The following is a 19,734-nucleotide window of genomic DNA, read 5'->3' on the forward strand; positions in this document are numbered from 1 at the left end:
CACTGACTATTTTTGTCATAGGTACTTGGATTTTTCTTCATGTTGTCAAAAAATCCACTGCAGGTTGTGGACACAGAGTTAATAGTTACAATCAGGTCAGCTTTCATTATTTGTACAGAATATCTGTTTCGTATGTCAGTCCACTTCAAGGTCATATGTGAAAAAACCCTTTAGACGAACGCATGTGAATGCACAAGCAAAATTAGACAACCTTGCATAAATTTGACAGCTCGGGGCTCTTTTGAAATAACATTTTCCATTTACTCCCAACGCTCATTTCCTTTTTCTCGACAAGGGGTTCAATGCAGTCTTTTACTGACGAAAATTCGTCGTATAAATCGTCTAGGGATACTCTATCACTAAGCATCAACTGCTCGAGGATAGAGGTAAAGTCATTAAGTTGAAGATTGTGATTAAAGGCCATTGCTCTTAAAATAAATAGGGGATTGGCATCCGTGAAATCCAACCATTTCTTCAAGTACTCCACTACTGTTTCCGAAAACAACTAATCTAATTTCATTGCCTTTCCAACAAAAGATCCGTTAAAACTGTCTTCTATTCTATTTTCCAATTTCTTCACCAACTTAACCATTATTTCATATATCTCAGCTGCTTGCAGCCTCAAAAACAGGTGAGTCATTACTAAGAAAATGGAAAACTCTTGCGATGTAATTAGTTTTACACTCCTCTTCTGTGATTTCTTCATTTAAAAGCAACAATCTTTCAAGACACTTGGGAATGTCATCCCCTTGACTGATAAAGTAAGACAGGCTGTACACATTACTCGCTAGTGCGGTGTGGCGTGGGCAGACAGACATTCGTCAAATATTTTGTGTTTAAAATTAATTTTATCAAATAAATTTGTCCCTTCAGCAGAATACGGGACTTTTGCTGTCCCTTACCGGGACAGTTTACCGGGACGCGGGACAAAAGTATAAATTAAGAGACTGTCCCATAAAATCCGGGACGTTTGGCAACCCTGAATGTAATGTGGGTATGAATGAAGCATTTTTTGAAAATAATTCTGATTTTTCAACGAGTCATATCCTAAAGAAATGATCGGGTGGCTTTGTTATATTTTCATTCTCATTTCTCTTAAATATGCTTCCAAACTTTTGTTTGGAAAAATGACAAATTGATGGATGTACATTTTTTTTCATCATCTACTAGTGAATACAGTAGCATTCAACTCAATTAAACAAAATATGTATCATAAAATGATCAAAGATAGAACTGAAATTCGGAAATTTTGTTTATTGAATTTTTCAAAGCATTCAGAAACTTATTGATACCTTCATAATAAATTGAATTTTGCCCAATATTTGTTCTCATTTTCATTAATTTCATTTTTTTTCGCTTTTCAATAAATTTTCAATGATAGAAAATTATAAAATTATAAAATAAATAATACAATTTATAAAATTATGAAATAACAAAAATGAATTGGCGCTTCAGGGCGACTTGATTCATTCTAGTGGCGCATTTGCTTTTTCAGCTGCAGGAAAACCCGAAAAAATCTGTAGCACCACATCATCTGAAGATCTTGATCTGCCAGTGTCCTCTCTTTCATAGAATAAAGTGTAGGGTATCTTCAGAGGCTTCAATGAATTCAAAATATCGCCAGAATATTTAGTGACACGACTATCGTCAAACTTAAACCATTCCGTTTCGTCTTTCACCAATGCGTATCTAATAATGACCAGATTCAACGCCAGAACCACAGTGAACAATGACTACATGAAGGTTATAATAATGGTCTGCTAGATTGAAGAGTTCATCTATTTTGAACCTTCGTGAGAGTTTGGTGCTTCCGTCAGAGGTTGAGCTCAGCTATATTTGTTGTCCTATAATAGTCAGTTAGTTTGGCGCATATTTGGCAAGACAGTTGATCATCACCCATTAATAGTTCTATTTTCAGATGATTCAACAATAAACTTTGCACGGACTGGTTATCAGTCATATTAGGAAACGCTAGTTGAAGTTCTAGAAAGTCACATACGTTTTTGCTACCTCTTGAAAATGTACTACAAAGTAAACTAGTGAGGATTTGTCCAGAAAAAGATCCACAAACACAAGACGAGATAGACTGTACGGAATCATTCAATCCAGAGCGGTCAGGAGTATTGATTCTGCTATTTTCCTGCTCACGAAGAGTATTCAACAAGAACCCCAAGAATTCGGAACAATCCTCTTGTTGTCCTATCGAGTATCTAGTGGACTTCAAAGACTCTATGAAGTCGGTTGGTGCGAAAGATGATATATTCTCACGAAAGAAACTGCAGCTGCATGAATAGTTGTTTGAGTTTGGTAAATAAGTAGGAAACATTCTCGTTCTCGTTCATCGTTAAAACCTCGTTTTCCAATCTTGATCTGAAATGAACCGAAATAGTCGAATCCAGTAGCGGTAAATGGTTTCTGACAAATCAGTAATCATTCTCGAGGCAAAATTACCATCTTTAATTGGACTTGAATTGCGAATAGATGATGACAGTATATGTATTGTGTTTATATTGCCTAAATAACTTGTCGAATGGTTGTGTTGGTCACCATTGATTTTGATAGTTAGATTTGTATGTTTGAGCTTATTTTTGACCAAATGAATGTAGGTACATAATTTGAATATATGTAAGGATGATAAATCTGATAGTTTTTTGGTTTATACAAGTTAACTATAGGCTTCTTATTGTTTAACTTGAATATACACCTTATAATTTTGTTCTGAAGTTGTTCAGTTGGTTGTTATATGGAATTTGTTGACATTCCCCATACTAATATTAAATATTGTTTTTTTGGATTATATTTATGAAAAATGAATCAATTCAAGGTATTTTAGTGGTATACTTTTTTATTTTGAATGAAATTCTGATTATGGTTGCTACTTTTCTTCTTATTATTTCAATATGTTGTCTCAATGATATATTTCCATCTACAATAAGACCAAGAAATTCAGCACTAGCAGAGTATTTGATATTTTCATTATAGAATCCAACTGAATTTTTTGAATCAGTTAATATAAACCTTTTTGATATTGATATAGATATATAAAAATTTCTGAAAATTCGGTGACATTTCATCGCATTGAAGTAGAGAATGTGATTTTTCTTGTTGAGCATCGTCAAATCAATTAAATAAACCATAATCAATTTTCTAACAAACTCTGATGCTTTCATTGTTACTTTCTGAGAATTGGAAGATTCCTATTTATTCACAAGAGGAAAATGTAGTTTTTCTTTATATTCATGATTACACTACCAGTTGAGAAAAAAAAATCATGGAATAAACTTCTACGACTCTGAAGGTTAAAACAAAAAATCACACAATCAACGCTATGAATAAAAGTTAGTGGGTCATAGGTATTTTGCCTCAAACTTATGAGTTATAAGTGTGTACTGTGCAAATATAAACTTGAACTGCCCTAGAACCTACCTTGAAGACTTAATGATCCTTAATGTTTTCTGGTTCACTAAGCTTTCACAATACGAAAAATATATAAATGAAAAGATCACCAGAGAATCTGCTCAAGTGCAATGAAGGACAAACTAGAAAGTTCACCATAAGAGTTACTGCGTTATTTAAACCTATAGGTTCGACAGAAGACTCAATTCCCGAGTATCATGGATAAACGAGGCTCCCAAAGGCGGCTCATTGCAAAGCCAAACTTCGATATCTACCGCCGAACAAAATTCGACCTATTCTTTTATTGCAGCTTTCACTGCAACAAAATCAGATTCACTCGTGATCCAACACCAAACAACACTGTTTCGACTCGTTGAAGTTTCATCAGTGGTGGTAGGTTGAATCACGGAACTATCTTAAAAATGACAAGTCTAATTGTAAAGGTGATGTCATTCTTCCCTACGAGGAGCCTTGTGTATCCATGATATATTAATTTTGTCAATAGAATGATAGCTTGTTAATATTCAGCTTTTTTAAACCTGCTACCGTCTCAGTCCTTTTTGGGTCTCAACACCTGGAAAAAATATTGTAAAATACAGCTCTTTTGAAAATATGTGTATTTTATAAGGAAATAAATATTTCGAAATGAATTTCTAAATATTAATCTCTCCAAACTACCTACGTGTGGTGTGGTAAACTTCGGTTGAAAAACAACTACTTTCCCGGCTAATAACACGCTGCCAGCAGCAGGACCATGCTGGAATTATTCCAGTAAATCACCTGCAAACCGCAGTTTCGAGGTATTACCTCTCGTCAGTACAGGAAAGATCCTATCCAGACAGCAAAGTGTCTGGGACTAGATTAATTTCAACACGGCTCCGCTACATATATGAAACCTTCGTTTGAGAGGAAGATTGTTAACTAGTAACAACTCCATCTCGTGAACGGAGTCCCAAGCGCGGAATAAACATCCTATATACCAAAACTCTAACAGAAATCATAAGTGAAAACTATCGAGGAGAGATACATACATATAAGGAAATAAATATCGAAATATTAATCTCGGATGTTATTCAATATCCAGCGTGGTATTAGCCGGAAAAGTAGTTGTTTTTCGACAGACGTTCACCATACCCTACTGTATAGGTAATTGTGAGAAATTAATAGTTCCAAATTTATTTCGAAATATTTATTTCCATATAGGTATGTATCTCTCCTTGATAGTTTTCACTTATGATTTATGTGTATTTTGTTCGACAAATATCACAAAAATAAAGTGTCGAGAGTCTACTGTATATATGAACCCAGGATTGTCAGAGAACTCAATTCAAGTTAATATTTTCGTTCTAGCAATAATAATCATATGTGATCCGTTTCTATAGAATAAGCTGAAATACACTCGTTACCTGCCAAAAGTTATAGTGAATCATTTGAATTTTTTCGTTTTATCGTTAGGTTCTCTGTAAACAATTTTTGTTTAATTTCATCTCATTGCATGATCCAACAAAACCCGAGAATATGGATGAAAATTCGAAAGAGTGTATTTATAGTACAAGGTCTGTTCAAAAAATGAGGTGAATGTTTTAATTTCGCGGGCTACTTACATTCGATTAAATTTTTTTTTCATTTTTTATGTTGGTACTCTCGTTTCGAACATATGTTCACAGTTTCAGCTGTTTAGAATGTTTAGTTTGTTGCTGAGAGCCATAAAAGTGAGAAGTGTTTTACGTGTTCGGTATTTTTCTACTGTAAAAAAAGTTTATCAGAGAATTTGCATCAAATTTTGTATAAAAAATGGAATTGGGTGCTCAAAAACACTTGAAATGTTGACAGTGGCATATGGTGAATGTACTCTGAGTGAGAAAAATGTTTACAAGTGGTACAAGCTTTTCGCAGAAGATCGAGAACATGTGAATGACGACGTTCGCCCTGGACGTCCCGGAACATCAACAACCGATGAAAATGTTGAGCGGGTGAAGAAAATTGTTATGGGGAATCGTCGAATCACTATTAGAGAAGTTGCTGGGGATATCCTTTAGCTCATGCCATGCAAGGTTTCGGCAATTCTGGGCGGGAAGCGTGTGGCAGCGAAGTTCGTTCCAAAATTGCTGAATTTTGACAAAAAAAACCATTGCATAAGTATTGTTCAGAAATTGTTGAATGATGTCAATAGCGAGCCATATTTGCTTAAAAGAGTCATAACTGTTGACAAATCATGGGCATATGGTTATGGCATCGAAATCAAAATCCAATCGTCCCAACGGAAGAGCCCAGTTCTTCATCAAAAGGAATACCAATAACATGAACAAAAAGACTGAGCTAAACAACCTCAGCAATATTTATAATTATATCTCAAAATTGGAACTAATTCCTCCAGGTTCCCCAAGCAACAGATAGTGTTTGGTTTGGGCGCAGTGCTGAGTCTGTCAAAAAACCATTTACTTCATTTGTGAGTGTTTGGCAGCACTGTACCCAGAGTCAGATACTTTTGGTTTTGTTTGTGTCAGCCATGGTGTTGGTGTGCCTTTTGGTAATCCTGTTTTGTTGTTTTACTGTCAAATTATCAAACTTCAAATGTCTTTTCATAATGTCAATTATAAAATTTCAAATATTTCCTCTTTCCTCTCTCTTTTTGGTTGCCAGCACGCCACCGAGTAAGTGCCAAGCATGGCCAGTGAAATAATTTTAAAATTTTTAAATGTTTAAATAAAATAAGTTTTTTGAACTTTTTCTCTGAAATTCTAAATTTAATGTGTGACACTTTTCTACATGATGAAAAGTATTACCTTTGTTTTTCTCATTACAACGTCTGACATTTTACTATAACCTCAAGTTAGTAAGTACATTTTTTACCTATTTGTTTTACAATCTTGCTGCAATGTTTTAAATTTCTAACAATATATATTCATGATATATATTGTGTTTAAAAAGTCTTCCAAGACCACTGGTCATAATAGCGACAAATGTGGAAGCTAGGACCAAAATTAAGAAGGAGAGTATTATCTTGAAGTTATGCGCTGCATGCAATAAACAACACGGAGAAAACGTACAGTAATGTGGAAAAACAATTCATGGCTTTTGCATCACGATAATGCACCTGCTCACTCGTCATTACTTGTTCATATTTTTTGGCCAAAAACAAAACCGTAAGCATGCCTCAGCCACGGTATTAACACCTCAGCCACCTTATTCACCAGATTTGCCCCCTGCGACTTTTTCATCCTCTCAAGATTGAAGAGACTCATGAAAGGAAGGGGTGTTGCGACGATTGAGGAGATAAAAACCGAATCACTGAGAGAGGATTAAAAAAACGCTGGAACAAGTGTATTATTATATCTGATGGGGACTACTTTGAAGAGGAAAAAATAGAAATTGGTTGATAAATAAATATTTTTTGAGAAAAGCGAGAATTGACTTTTTTTTCAACAGATCTCGTATATCTTGTTCCCGTTGAAAAAATATATATGTGAAACTTCAAAATCCCTGAAATAAAGAGAAAATGATGTACTTTTCAGGTTGCCTTCTATTACACTTGAGCAGACTTTTTTTGATTCACATTCATTTATTGATGATCATTTCTTCACTTTAGCACAGATAATGTCTTGAATGTGCATTGACATAGTTATAATTTTAAATGAACACTAGGTATATTCGTTAATAAAATGACAGATTGAAGGAATAAGTCAACTTGAATGCGATGATATCAATATTGAAATTGATAAGATAAGGAACTATAAGCCACAAATGTTGTTTCATAGTTTAATGTTTGATAAGTGTCATATTACAACATTGTCATTGAAACCATCAATTTCTAAGATATGTTCTCATTGGCAATTCGTTAAAAATACGAATGAAAACATAGTAGTGATTTGTGTTGAATAATCCTATACGTAATTTACTAACATCTATCTGAAATAGTCATAAATGTATCTGGTATATTTGAATTTCACAATTATCAAATCCCACGGCAATGTAAAACTAAATTAGATTTTATTTGTGGAACTCATGAACCATCTGTTTATTTTTGGAGTGTTATTACCGAATTTTTGACCGCAACCTACATTTTGTCAATGTTACGACTATAAATATTACCTGTGGGAAAACATAAATAATATACAGGGTGTTACTAAACATGCGGCAAAAAATTTAGGGACTATTCCTTGAACTATTCTGAGGATATTATGCTATCAAAAGCAAAAATCTTTTTATTTAAACAATATATATATATATATATATATATATATATATATATATATATATATATATATATATATATATATATATATATCTTATGTTTCGTTTTCACGGACAGGAATATGTTGAAATTATTCTTCGGGTTTGTTCCGTGTGGTGTATTGTCATTCCCGATAGGAATGAATTTCGCAACGTTTCGACAAAATCACATTTGTCATCATCTGGCGATTATTTTTAAAGTGTTCGGACGTCGTCTGACCCTACTCAGATGACTTCTTACTGTGCGGGTACTATGATGTTATTACATATATATACCGTTCTTGATTACCTGAATTTGGTACCTGAATGTTTTGGTTCTTCTTCTTCTCAATATGACCTTATCTCCCCGTAAAGGTTTGAAATGTGAATCGAAGGTTTTCACGGACAGGAATATGTTGAAATTATTCTTCGGGTTTGTTCCGTGTGGTGTATTGTCATTCCCGATACGAATGAATTTGGCAACGTTTCGACAAAATCACATTTGTCATCATCTGGCGATTATTTGTGAAGTGTTCGGAAGTCGTCTGACCCTACCTACTCAGATGATATAGACATACATAAAGACATACAGAAGTATGAAAAAACATAAAACTGAAAAATGTGACAATTGAAAATAGTACAGTCTAAACTGTTGCAATCAAGTTATTAATATTTCCAAATCAGCCTGGAAGTATTCATTGAGGGAATAAAATGTATTGTCATGTAACAGTTTTTTAACATTTTTTTAAGGAATGCAGGGTTGATAACTTTTTAAGAGAGATAGGTAGTTTGTTGTATAACTTGATGGGCATAATTAGAGGGCCGTTTGCTGCTTTCGTCAATTTATGGTGGGGAACAATAAAATTATAGTTAGATCTTAACGTATATCCTATGGCGAGCCGAAGATTATCTCTTGATTGAAATTTGTCGAGATGAGTTTTGACATGCACAACATAGTTGAATATATATAGTGAAATAATAGTTAGAATATCCAAATCGGTAAACAGCTCCCTACATGAGTCATCATATTTTTTGAAACACATTGTTCTCACTATCTATTTTTGAGCTATTAGTAATTCGTTTATTCTGGTACAGTTACCAAAATTGATCAGACAATAACCGAATGAAGATTGAATATAAGCATAGTAATAGGTCTTCAATATATTTAATGGAACAAAATTACGGAGATTACGAATTACAAAACAATGTTTCGACATTTTACTCAAAATATAATCAATGTGCTTGTTCCAAGAGAGTTGAGCATCAATGTTCAAACCTAAAAATTTTACAGATGAGGTTTGTTGCATTGACTTGCCATTTATTTTAACCAGAACACTGCGGTCATTCTCATGAAGTGAAAACACGATTGTATTAGTTTTTGAGCTGTTCAGAATGAGACCATTTTGAGAACAATATTGTTGCATATTAGCAACTGCTTGATTGGCCTGACTCGACAATCCCTCAAAATCTGAAGACTTCAGAGTGAACGAAGAATCGTCGGCAAATTGCACTGTACGATGTTGACGATTACTGTTGTTGAGGTCATGTATGAATAAAAGAAAGAGAATAGGTCCTAGGACGCTACCCTGGGAACACTGGTGGGAACGACACAGGTTCTAGAGTGGAAGGTCCCAGCCTCTAGTGTAACCCTCACAGTTCACGTTCTGCAATCCAGATAAGATCTCAACCAATCCAGAGATAAGCCACGAATTCCTAGAAAAAACAGCTTGCTCAAAAGTATATCGTGATCAACAATGTCGAAAGCTCGTGATAAGTCGAATAGAACACTTATTGTTTTTTCACATATATCGAGATTAGAAATGACTTCATTGACTAAATTCACCGTGGCATCCTGAGTGGACTTGCCAATTTGGAAGCCATATTTAAAAAGTTACGGCCCTTCAAAGTTCAGAAAAGGGCAACTTTTCAGCCTTCTTTTTCACTAAATAAACTATTTAAAAACACAAGCATTTATTCAGTAGGTCACCTTTACACCTTATTCCTCCTTCTTCAACACTTTTCACTTCAATAATCAACATTTTTCTTATAAAAAACTTAATTTAAAAACGAATGCTTCTCCTGGTGACATTATTCTATTTTTAGGATAGTTACTAGTGACATTTCAGAAAAAAGCGGTTGGTATTTGCCGTCGCCTACTATTTCAAATTCGTAATACACCACCAAAAACCAATTTACGATCTAAAGAATGAAGGTAAAAAACATTTGAATTACTTCAGGAATATGGACTGCATCAGTCGTACCAACTATATCATCAACCTTAAAAACGTAAAATAGAGTGATATGTAACCAAAAAGCAGCTCCGTACATTTTTTAACATTTTTATAAGAAAATGTTGATTATTGAAGTGAAAAGTGTTAAAGAAGGAGGAATAAGGTGTAAAGGTAACCTACTGAATAAATGCTTGTGTTTTTTAATAGTTTATTTAGTGAAAAAGAAGGCTGAAAAGTTGCCCTTTTCTGAACTTTGAAGGGCCGTAACTTTGTAAATAAGGGAGAGCGCCCCTTTTTCCTTTCGGATTCGTAATCTACGCATCAAAATACGTAAGTACAGTCAAACATTTTTTCAAAATCGCCGGGTGTCCACATAACGAAAATTTACCAACCCCACCGTGACGGCGGGGTTGTTTATGATAAACTCTAATTAACTGCCGTGTAGGTTTGTTCTGGTTCTACGAAATTCAGGTTCTAGGACGACAGGATCATGCGCACTTGATATAGAGCGTTCTGGTTTATTGAGGATAATTTCGGATTGATGAATCCTCTGTTCTGGTTTCGACTGCGAGATGATCCTATAGTCTATTTCAAAAGAGTGTAGAGTAATAAATTATGAAGTGTCATAAAATTTGCCTGAATTTCGTTGTCGTCCATGGGCGTAGGCAAATCTTAGGATTATTAAACTTAATAATTAAAGTAAATTAAAAATTACAGACATAGATAATAATAAAAGGCCATTTTTGGGAAGTAATTTGGTCTAAAACTAAGTACCTACATGTATTTAGGTAAGTAAAATTTCTTAAAAAAAGATTAAGATCAATTTTAGTGGTTCTTGTAAACTTATTTAATATGCAATTTGGGTTCATATACTTGAGCATGATTTCTCAAAAAAGGGTTAACACTTAGTTCCGAGGTGCCATTATAATAATCCCTTTTTGACCCTGCCCACCAATCATGCAATACCTATTAAACCCAGGTAATTAAGAAAAAGGGTTTAAATATATTGTAATGGTGTCTTAAACATTCGAGTTATAATAGTAATTGTTACTACACCAATTAAACGTACAGTGATATTGTGATATAGAAATAGTGAAAAAGTTATAAAATGGGGACATTTACTCCAAAGAAAAGAAGTGTAAAAAATTCTCCGCTATCTGTTTGCGAAAAAGTTATAATTTTAAATGTATATGATTACATAAAACACGATCACCCTAGTTTGTCTGTGCAAGAAAGTGTTGAGCGATGTGCCCGAATGACTGGAATTGGACAGTCCACGATTTTTAAATTATTGCGAGAAAGAAAGATATCAGGCCAGGTAAGTCCATGCAAGAGAAAATCAGGAAGACCAATAAAAATCTTAGATGAAGACACCAAATGTGACATTCGAAGAAAAGTTCATTCGTTTTATTTTAAAAAGGAAATACCCACTCTTGAAAAAATATTTATCGAGATAAGCCAAGATAACGATATTCCTTTGATATCCAGAAAACTTTTATGGAAAACTTTAAAAAGTATGAATTTTGCCTGGGAAAAGCACAATCGAAAGGCACTATTACTGGAAAGTGATGAAATTGTTTGCTGGAGACGAAAATATTTGACAACTATAAAACAGTACCACAGAGAGCAAAAGAAAATTTTTTATCTTGATGAGACGTGGATACACGAAGGTTATATAGTCAAAAAAATGTGGCAAGATAAAAATATAACAAGTTCTCGCCAAGCTTTCATAGAAGGCCTTTCGACGGGTATTAAAGTGCCTTCGGGAAAAAGGAAGAGGCTTATAATTGCTCACATTGGAAGCGAAGACGGATTTTTAAAAGAAGGTTTGTTAAGCTTTGAGTCGTGCCGGACGGGAGATTATCATGAGGACATGAATTCGGATGTCTTCGAAGACTACTTCGGGGAAATGTTAAAATTTCTTTCAGCTGATTCGGTCGTGGTTATGGATAATGCAAGCTACCATTCAAGGCGCTTAGAGAAGGTACCAACTTCAGCTTGGAGAAAGCAAGAAATTATTAACTGGCTGTCAAATAAAGGTATTCAGTTTGAGACGAATTCAGTAAAGAAGGAACTACTAGCCATAGTAGAACAACATAAATCTCGCTTCATGAAATATGCCGTAGAAGATGTAGCAGAAAAGTATAAAGTAACTGTGCTGCGCCTACCGCCATATCATTGCGAATTAAATCCTATAGAACTTATATGGGCACAAGTTAAAGGATATGTTGCAAGGCACAATACCACATTTAAAATGAAAGATGTCAAGGTATTGTTTGATCAAGCCATTATGGAAATCACATCGGAAATCTGGCAAAAAGCAATCCAGCATGTTTTAAAAGAGGAAGATAAAATGTGGGAACTGGACAACTTGGTCGATCAGGTGGTTGACCCTATAATTATAACACCAGGGGATGATGACAGTTCTTCGGATGAAGACTACGCTGATGTAGAATAATTTAATTGAATTGTAAATATACTGTAGCGGGATAAGCAATCTGGACAGAGACCAGTGTATCAGTGACAGTGACACTTTTGCTTAGGTTAGGGTTTAGAATTAAGGGTAGTCTGAATAATTATTTTCTCGGAAGGTTCTCGAAAATTGTACCTAGTAATCTCTAGAACATTCATTTAGGGTATAAATAGAGTGTTGTTAAACGTTAAGGGAAGTTCACAGTTTTAGTATTGTTCAAGTGTCAAATTGTAATAACGTATCCAGTAAAGTTCTTGTCGTTTTTGTGAATAAATTGATTTAAAGTCCCCACAAGTGTTTCAATACGTAAAGTTCGTTCGTGTGTGTTTGTGAGTAATTCCCGATTTCGGTTCGTATATATTTTATTGTTACATTTTATATTTTTTTAATAACACTGTTCTGCTGTATTAAATTTTTATTTCCTTTAATATAATTTTTATGAATGCATATTCTTTTGGCAATTATCCCACTAGCGCGCCTCTGGCTCAGTATTTATCCGTCGATAACAATGGACAAATCCCTTAAAACAGGGTGATACCTACCTGCTCTTTATGAAACGACATAATTTTGCAATGCGGACTAAGGAAGTGACAGAATTTATTGACGGATAACATTGTAGCGCTTTTGAATACTTAATGAGATTTTATTACTCTACACTCTTTTGAAATAGACTATAAATTGTCTTGAACTGTCTCGAATCGTTCTTGGTCTCGAGGTTGAAATGTTGAGAACTGTTCCTGTTGCTCATGCGCATTCATGTGGAAATTTGTAAAAATAAACTATTTACATAAAAATTAATGTGATGATTGACATTGACGCAAACCATTTACAATTTCTGATGAATCTGACACATAAATACTACATGCTACTCTCAAATGCCTGCTACTTCAAATCGCCTAACGCAGGTGGAATCTGAGAGCTGTAGTTTCCTGATTTGTGATATTATCTGTGGTTTGTTGCTAAACTTTTCAAATAATATATTTGAAGCATTTATAAAACACTCATTCACAATCTCAGCGTCACTAAATGGTTTCATATGTTTTCCTAGTAAATAACAAATTTCGTAGGACGCTCTCGTCAGTCACTGTTACATCTTGTGACATTGAAACTGACATAATATTTTGCTGCTGCTATAACGACTTTTTCAAGACGCATAGTTTTTTTCGCAATGCAGAGCTGTCTGGAAAACTATCGCCAAACATCTTGTGTTTTGTATTATAATGCCTCATAATATTATATTTTTTAATATCACACTTTCTCGACAAATCAAACAAGTACTTGAACTGTGTTTGTTAAGTACCTACAACAAAATGTTCTTCCTCCCAATTGTCTTGAAATAATCTATTTTCGTCAGAAATTTTACGTTTTGATTTTGAGGACACACCAGCCATTGTAATGGTTACGAATTCTCGGCACTAGTGAAAGAAACTCAGTCGACTGACGAATACAAATGAACCGAATATTTCACAAGTGCCACGTGGCTTTGGAACTAAAGAGAGAGAGAGAGAGAGAAGAATCATAATTTTTTTCTTCCACTTGTTGATGAAACCGGAAATCCGGCATTCAGTCTTGCCAACACCGTTCGCGAGTATTCGAACACAAGGCTTTCCAGTGTTCGAACACAGTATTCGATTTGGGTCAAAAACCTCTACACATTTTTGTGTCGTTATCAGAAAATACTATTGTCAAATAATCTAAAAATATTGTATTTGCCTTCAGGCTGTAGAAAAGGCTAGAGCCGCTAGAGGGCCGCAGGTTGAGTATCGCTGCTCTATATCAACTGCGCATGATCCTGACGTCCTAGCACCTGAATTTCATAGAACCAGTACAAACCTAGCACCTTTCGAGTCTCCACAACTGAGTCCTCTTAAGGCTGCACGTGGGTGTTGGTACCTATCAACAACATTCCGATTACTACCAACAGCTGCAGATATTCAACATGCTGGGTGTAACGCAATCAAAAACGATCCTGGTGGTTTTGAAAGAGTTCGGGAGTCGATGAGGAGAAGATTGGATTCCTGCATTCGAGCGCGGGGTGGATATTTTCAAAAGTTCTTGTGTAGATTGAGAAACATTACATGTAATTTTTGGTAATAAATTGTTATTGTCGAATTTTTTTTTCGCTACGTATCTTCGAAACAAAGCGCCCCTTCAAAAATCATCAAAGGACAAAATATCATTAGAATAGTCCAAGGGATAGTCCCTGCAGTTGCTGCATGTTTAATGAACACCCTGTAATTTTTTTAGATAAATGTGTCAGTTTCCAAAGGTCATGTGAGGAGTATCACATAGAAATTGAGGGATGTATTACATGCATTCAATATTCAGTAACTATTTGAAATATAGTTACTGATTCCATTTTTGGGATACACTCATATCAGAAACACGTAGAATCTTTAACTTATTTGAAAATCTTTTGAGAACTTATTTGAAAATCTTTTCGTGTTAGCGGTCTCTCAAAAATTTTATAGTTAAAAAAAATCAACTTCGAATTCAATTCAATCAATTTGGCTGTTTATATAGGGTCTTCCAATAGGAACTTGCGAACTTAGATCTGCCGGAAAAAATCCCCGCTGTGTGTGAGAGTGTGCAGGAGAATCTGAGGCTGTTGATTTCGCATCGCTCGGCCTTCCACAGACCACAACTTGGCGAATTTTACGTGACTTGGGCTTGCAGCCGTACAAACCTAGGATCTGAAGGTAAACGACCATAGAAAACGTGTGTTCGCTGAAAGGGCTCTAGAGCAGTGGGCAACTGACCCTAATTTTCATCGAAAAATCATCTTCAGCGATGGTGCCCATTTCTGGATGAATGGGTACGTGAACCAACAAAATTGTCGTAGTTGCGTCAATTTGGGCGTCATCGGTCCATTTTTTTGAGAACGACGTTGGTGAACACCGTGAGTCAATGATTACCATCTTCTATCGGCTAAGTTTATGATCTGAACTAACGACATGTGGTTTCAAGAGGACGGCGCTACGTGCCACACAGCACATGCCACAGTGGATATTTTGCACGAGCGATTTGAGGACATAGTCATCTCACGTGGAGGTTATGTGAACTGCCACCAAGATCGTGCTATTTGACCCCGTTAGACTTTTTCTTAGACTTAACAAAACCCCACCTTCTTGTGGGGTTTTGTTAAGTCGCAGGTGTATGCAAATACACCACAAACCATAGCGGTTCTCAAAGCCAACATAAACCATGCCATCGGTCAAATTCAGCCTGATTTATGGGCCAGTCATGGAAATTTGAACGTTTCGGAAACCGTGGCGAACATTTGAACGATGTTATATTCCACACATAATGGCATCAATAGGTCTTTCAAATGAATGAAAAATTTCGATAGATCGAAGACATTTTGTGTTATTGAAATTTGAAGATAGAACGTGCCTAATGAAAGACCCTTTACTTTCCCATCGCTTTTAAAATTGTCCACTATGTATTGGAATCAGTAGGTCTTAGTTGTGTATGTTTATAAAAATCCTTCACGAAAACCTCACCCTCCTGCAAATGTTTCTAGAACAGATGTTTCTTCGAAATATAATTGGCAGATTGTATTGGTTATTATTTCAATAGAGTCAGTAGTTTTTTAGAGTCATTATTCTAACTCGATTCAAAGTGTTATAATTAGGTATAAGTTGAATGTAAGACACGTGATGTAGTATGCTGTCTGAAAGGTATTCTGTGCTGGATGTTAGCTTCTTCTATGAGGATGAAATGAACTTCTGCATTCACTAAGTCAGGTGTAACTTTATTTGATTTTTTCCTAGATTATATCCACCCAATCCTACTCTGGTTTCCTACTTGTTATCTTTTGGTCAGCTAAAGGGTTGGTTTCCTTCACCTCCCGTTTAACCTCTGTCACAATGGCACATATGGTTAATCAATGCTTGATATTATTATGGCTGGAGAGATTCAACAGTACTCTTCTTGGCAAATATCTGTATCTGTGGAGTAGGGAGGGTAAGTGTAGACTCACAGGACTTAGGCCACATGTGACCCAATGTACATCCTCCCGAGGAGTTGTCCTCCTGGGTCATCGTCCATCCTGTCCTTTCCAGGAAGGTCAACAGTTCACTAGGAGACATCTCCTTTATATTGGCAGGTGTAGGCCAAGACTCGCCCAACACACACTCTCTTTGGCAGGGGCAGCCTTTGTTCAAGTCGGAGCTCTTGGCGCCTGCCGCTGGAAGTGCCCTTGCTGTTGGAGGTGATCTGCTATATCCATCCTCATTCCAAGCGGTAGATTGGGGTGGACATTTCTGTTTATCCCCAGCCACCGCCTTAGATTGAGGTCAGCACTTGTGTCCAGCATCGGGATTGGTTTTTGCTTTTGCTGTTTCTCTTTTTGTGTTGTTTCATTCATTTGTGTTCCCACGCGTAGCAAGAGAAGAGTTGGTCACCTCTGGCAGAGCTCCGCATTACCAGAGGTAGGCTGATTGCCGTGACTGCATATCACCCTGCGGCCATTCAGCTGTCGACACGATTCCTTACACCTTAGCTTGGGTAGGCTGGTCCACGGTGAAATGTTTTGCAAAGACTTTTGGGGGGTTTTAGTTTCCCTCACCCTACTTATTTCTGGTACTGACCAGGAGTTCGGCGACCCCGTCCGTAAAGCCACATTGGCTTCCCGGACAGGGACTCCAGTCCCCTGGCCGTTCCCTATCCGCCACCTGTGGACGCACCCGATAGGTAGCCCAACCCACGGGTTCTTGGCAAATAATTTCACGTTATTGACAAGTTATTCAATTTTGATTAGTGAGTTTGATAATACCAACCCAACTTGCGCAAGAAATTAGTTATGAGGCTGAATAAATGTTTATGAAATGTTTGCTTCAGATGTGATGAAATTTGAAAAAATAAACGTTGCGAAAAGTATATGCTGAAATATTTTTTTTTTCAGATAAAATAAAAAATGCCTCCAACATTATCCTCCTCCTACTAACCCTGATGGCGGTCTACTCCCATTACATGGTGGCGGACAAGCTAGAAAGAACGGCACCAGCTCTAGTTTTTCTATTCATGCTCAGCGGGCGATTGGTGGTTTATTTCCAACTACAGAGGAGGGAAGAGGATCACATGGAACCAACTGTCAACGGCATGAAACAGGAGTAAACGAAAATAACTAGAAATAGGCAATTTTTGTTATAAGAAAAGACAAAGGATGCGGAAAGTTGATAAAATGAAAAAGTGATGGAAATTCGTGTTTTCAAATGAAGTACTGGGATGCGACCACAAGTTATGAATATTTTCAATGTGATATATTATTTTTCCTGATGAAAAGTTTCATTAAAATATTTGGCGAAAACTAATGCGATACTGAATAATAGTGAGAGCTGGTATTACTCTTTGAGTCTACATTTATATTTGTAACTTAATCTTATGCTGACTCAGTAATCACAGTCGCCATTCTGTTTTTTTTGTGTGAATCGAAGTGTATCAGAAAGTAAAGACCGATAGAAAACATCTTAGCAAAAACTGAAATATGCTCGACCAACTTCATAAACAATATTACCGAATTATGATATCTTTTTGATACCCCCTATAAAAGTAAAATCAGGAAAGAAAAATGAATGATCTTAGTGTAACTAACTGTAATGGGTGATTCGAAAAATAAAATCTCACGTATATTGAAAAAAGTAGATGTTGAACATGATGTGGAAAAAGAACACATCAATAATAAATTTGAAAAATAAAATTGAAATGAACATTTTCATCTTTTCGATATCCATTAAATTTTTTTGATAATATCTGACCTAATATATCTTTTCTTTTTTTCAGCTACTTGATTCCATTATTTTCTCTCTATCACTCCTGATTTTCCAAATGTGTCGGGTAGTTTTCAGAATTCCAGCATTTTTTGAAAGGTTAAACAAAAAATCAGCCCTCCAGTCGATTATACTAATTCGCAATTGTTAGCGTCCCTAGCGTTCGTCCATAAATCCATTAAAGAAACTGAAGTGCTATGTATAAATTGACTATAAATTCCATTGACAAATTATTCATCTGTTCATGAATATATAAAAATAGCATGACAGTAACAATCAATGTCTAAAAGAATCTGGCAGAAAAATATTCAACCAAGACAGAAACCGTCACTGCCAAATTTGAATACTGCAGTAGATACTTGAAATAAAATATATTTTGTTATTTATATGCAGTTATTATCAGAAATAATTGATTTTTAAAATATTTCACCAGATGAACAGTTTTTAAAATGTTCAGAAATAAACAATAAAATATCAACTTTCTGAATAGAGAAAGTGAATGTATGGTAGACTTTGAACACTATTGGAATGGAGCCGCAGCTCCATATAGTTGTTTCGAAGTGATTCTGTATTTGACTTACATTCAAAATCCTAGACTCTAGGTGCATACAAACGGCCACCTTCATTGACAACCAAATTTTGATCTTGAATAACCCAGTTATTTTTAGTCCGATTTTGATTTTTTTTCAATTAATACTATGGAAGGACATTCATCAAATTGATTTTCTAATATGGTCCGATAATAATAGTAATAATTATTATTTATGCCTCCGGAGAGAAGAATCTCCATCAGTCCTTGAGGATAGGGGAAGAGTATACACATGCTGTTGTGGAATTGGCCGCGGTGGTAGGGCGCCCGACTCACGATCGGAAGACCGTGGGTTCGATTCCCGCCTCAACCAGATATTTTTCTCGAGATAATTTATCTGGTTGAAGCTGGGATGATTCTGCAACCGTGTTAGGAATCACACGTTAAAAGGTAAGACTTCTTTAGTCCTTAGCTCGCACAAGTTTCTCAACTTCTGAGAATTGTCGTTCGTATGGGAGCGACAGCTGATTAACGGAAAAATATATTTTGAACAGATTTGAACAGATGCTATCGGTATGAATTCGGGGTAGACAAATAAGCAAAGGTTCATCGCAAAAGAGGACGATATGGGGACTACGGAGAGGATGTGCAGCTCGTAGATGGAAGCATCCTACACCATTTGGATGCCGGAGAGACGTAAACTTACCTCGGAGTGGAACAACGCCACTCACAAGAGGTAACAGCAGTGAAGAACTCTGTCCGCGGCAAGTATCAGCACAAACTTCGACAGATCTGGTCATCGGAACTCTCTGCAATAAATATGCTTGCCGTTCCAATCTTACTCTACTCGTTTGGAGTAGTGAAGTAGACTCGGGAAGAGCTGTACCAACTCGACGTAAAGACCCGAAAAATGATGCATCTCTATAGGAGTTTAAATCCCAAATCTTCCGTTCCACGGTTGTACTTCCCCCAACAATAAGGAGGCCGTGGACTTTTGAGTGTCTACATGATAGAATGGTACTGGATACAGCCTGTAAAGTCGTCAGGAGTTCGGATCCCCTTCTCTGCATGGTCCGTGACCATGAGAGACCAAGAATTGGAGCATTTATCTTTAGGAAAGCT

General features: G+C 35.9%; 1 protein-coding gene across 2 annotated transcripts in view; it reads left to right on the forward strand.

Moving 5' to 3' along the window:
• Positions 1 to 17,907, forward strand: part of LOC111502735 (novel acetylcholine receptor chaperone) — a 34,262-nt gene extending 16,355 nt beyond the window's left edge. For both annotated transcript variants that reach the window (XM_023156892.2, XM_074183697.1), the window contains exon 3: positions 17,219 to 17,907. In XM_023156892.2, the coding sequence (XP_023012660.1) occupies positions 17,219 to 17,430 (212 nt within the window). In that variant the 3' untranslated portion in view covers positions 17,431 to 17,907. The remainder of the gene's footprint in view (positions 1 to 17,218) is intronic.
• The last annotated feature ends 1,827 nt before the right edge of the window (positions 17,908 to 19,734 follow it).

Source organism: Leptinotarsa decemlineata, unplaced genomic scaffold, assembly GCF_025532065.1.
Source record: "Leptinotarsa decemlineata unplaced genomic scaffold, Ldec_3_MD MMD2_tig00026340_RagTag_RagTag, whole genome shotgun sequence".
In the NCBI taxonomy this organism is placed as follows: domain Eukaryota; kingdom Metazoa; phylum Arthropoda; class Insecta; order Coleoptera; family Chrysomelidae; genus Leptinotarsa; species Leptinotarsa decemlineata.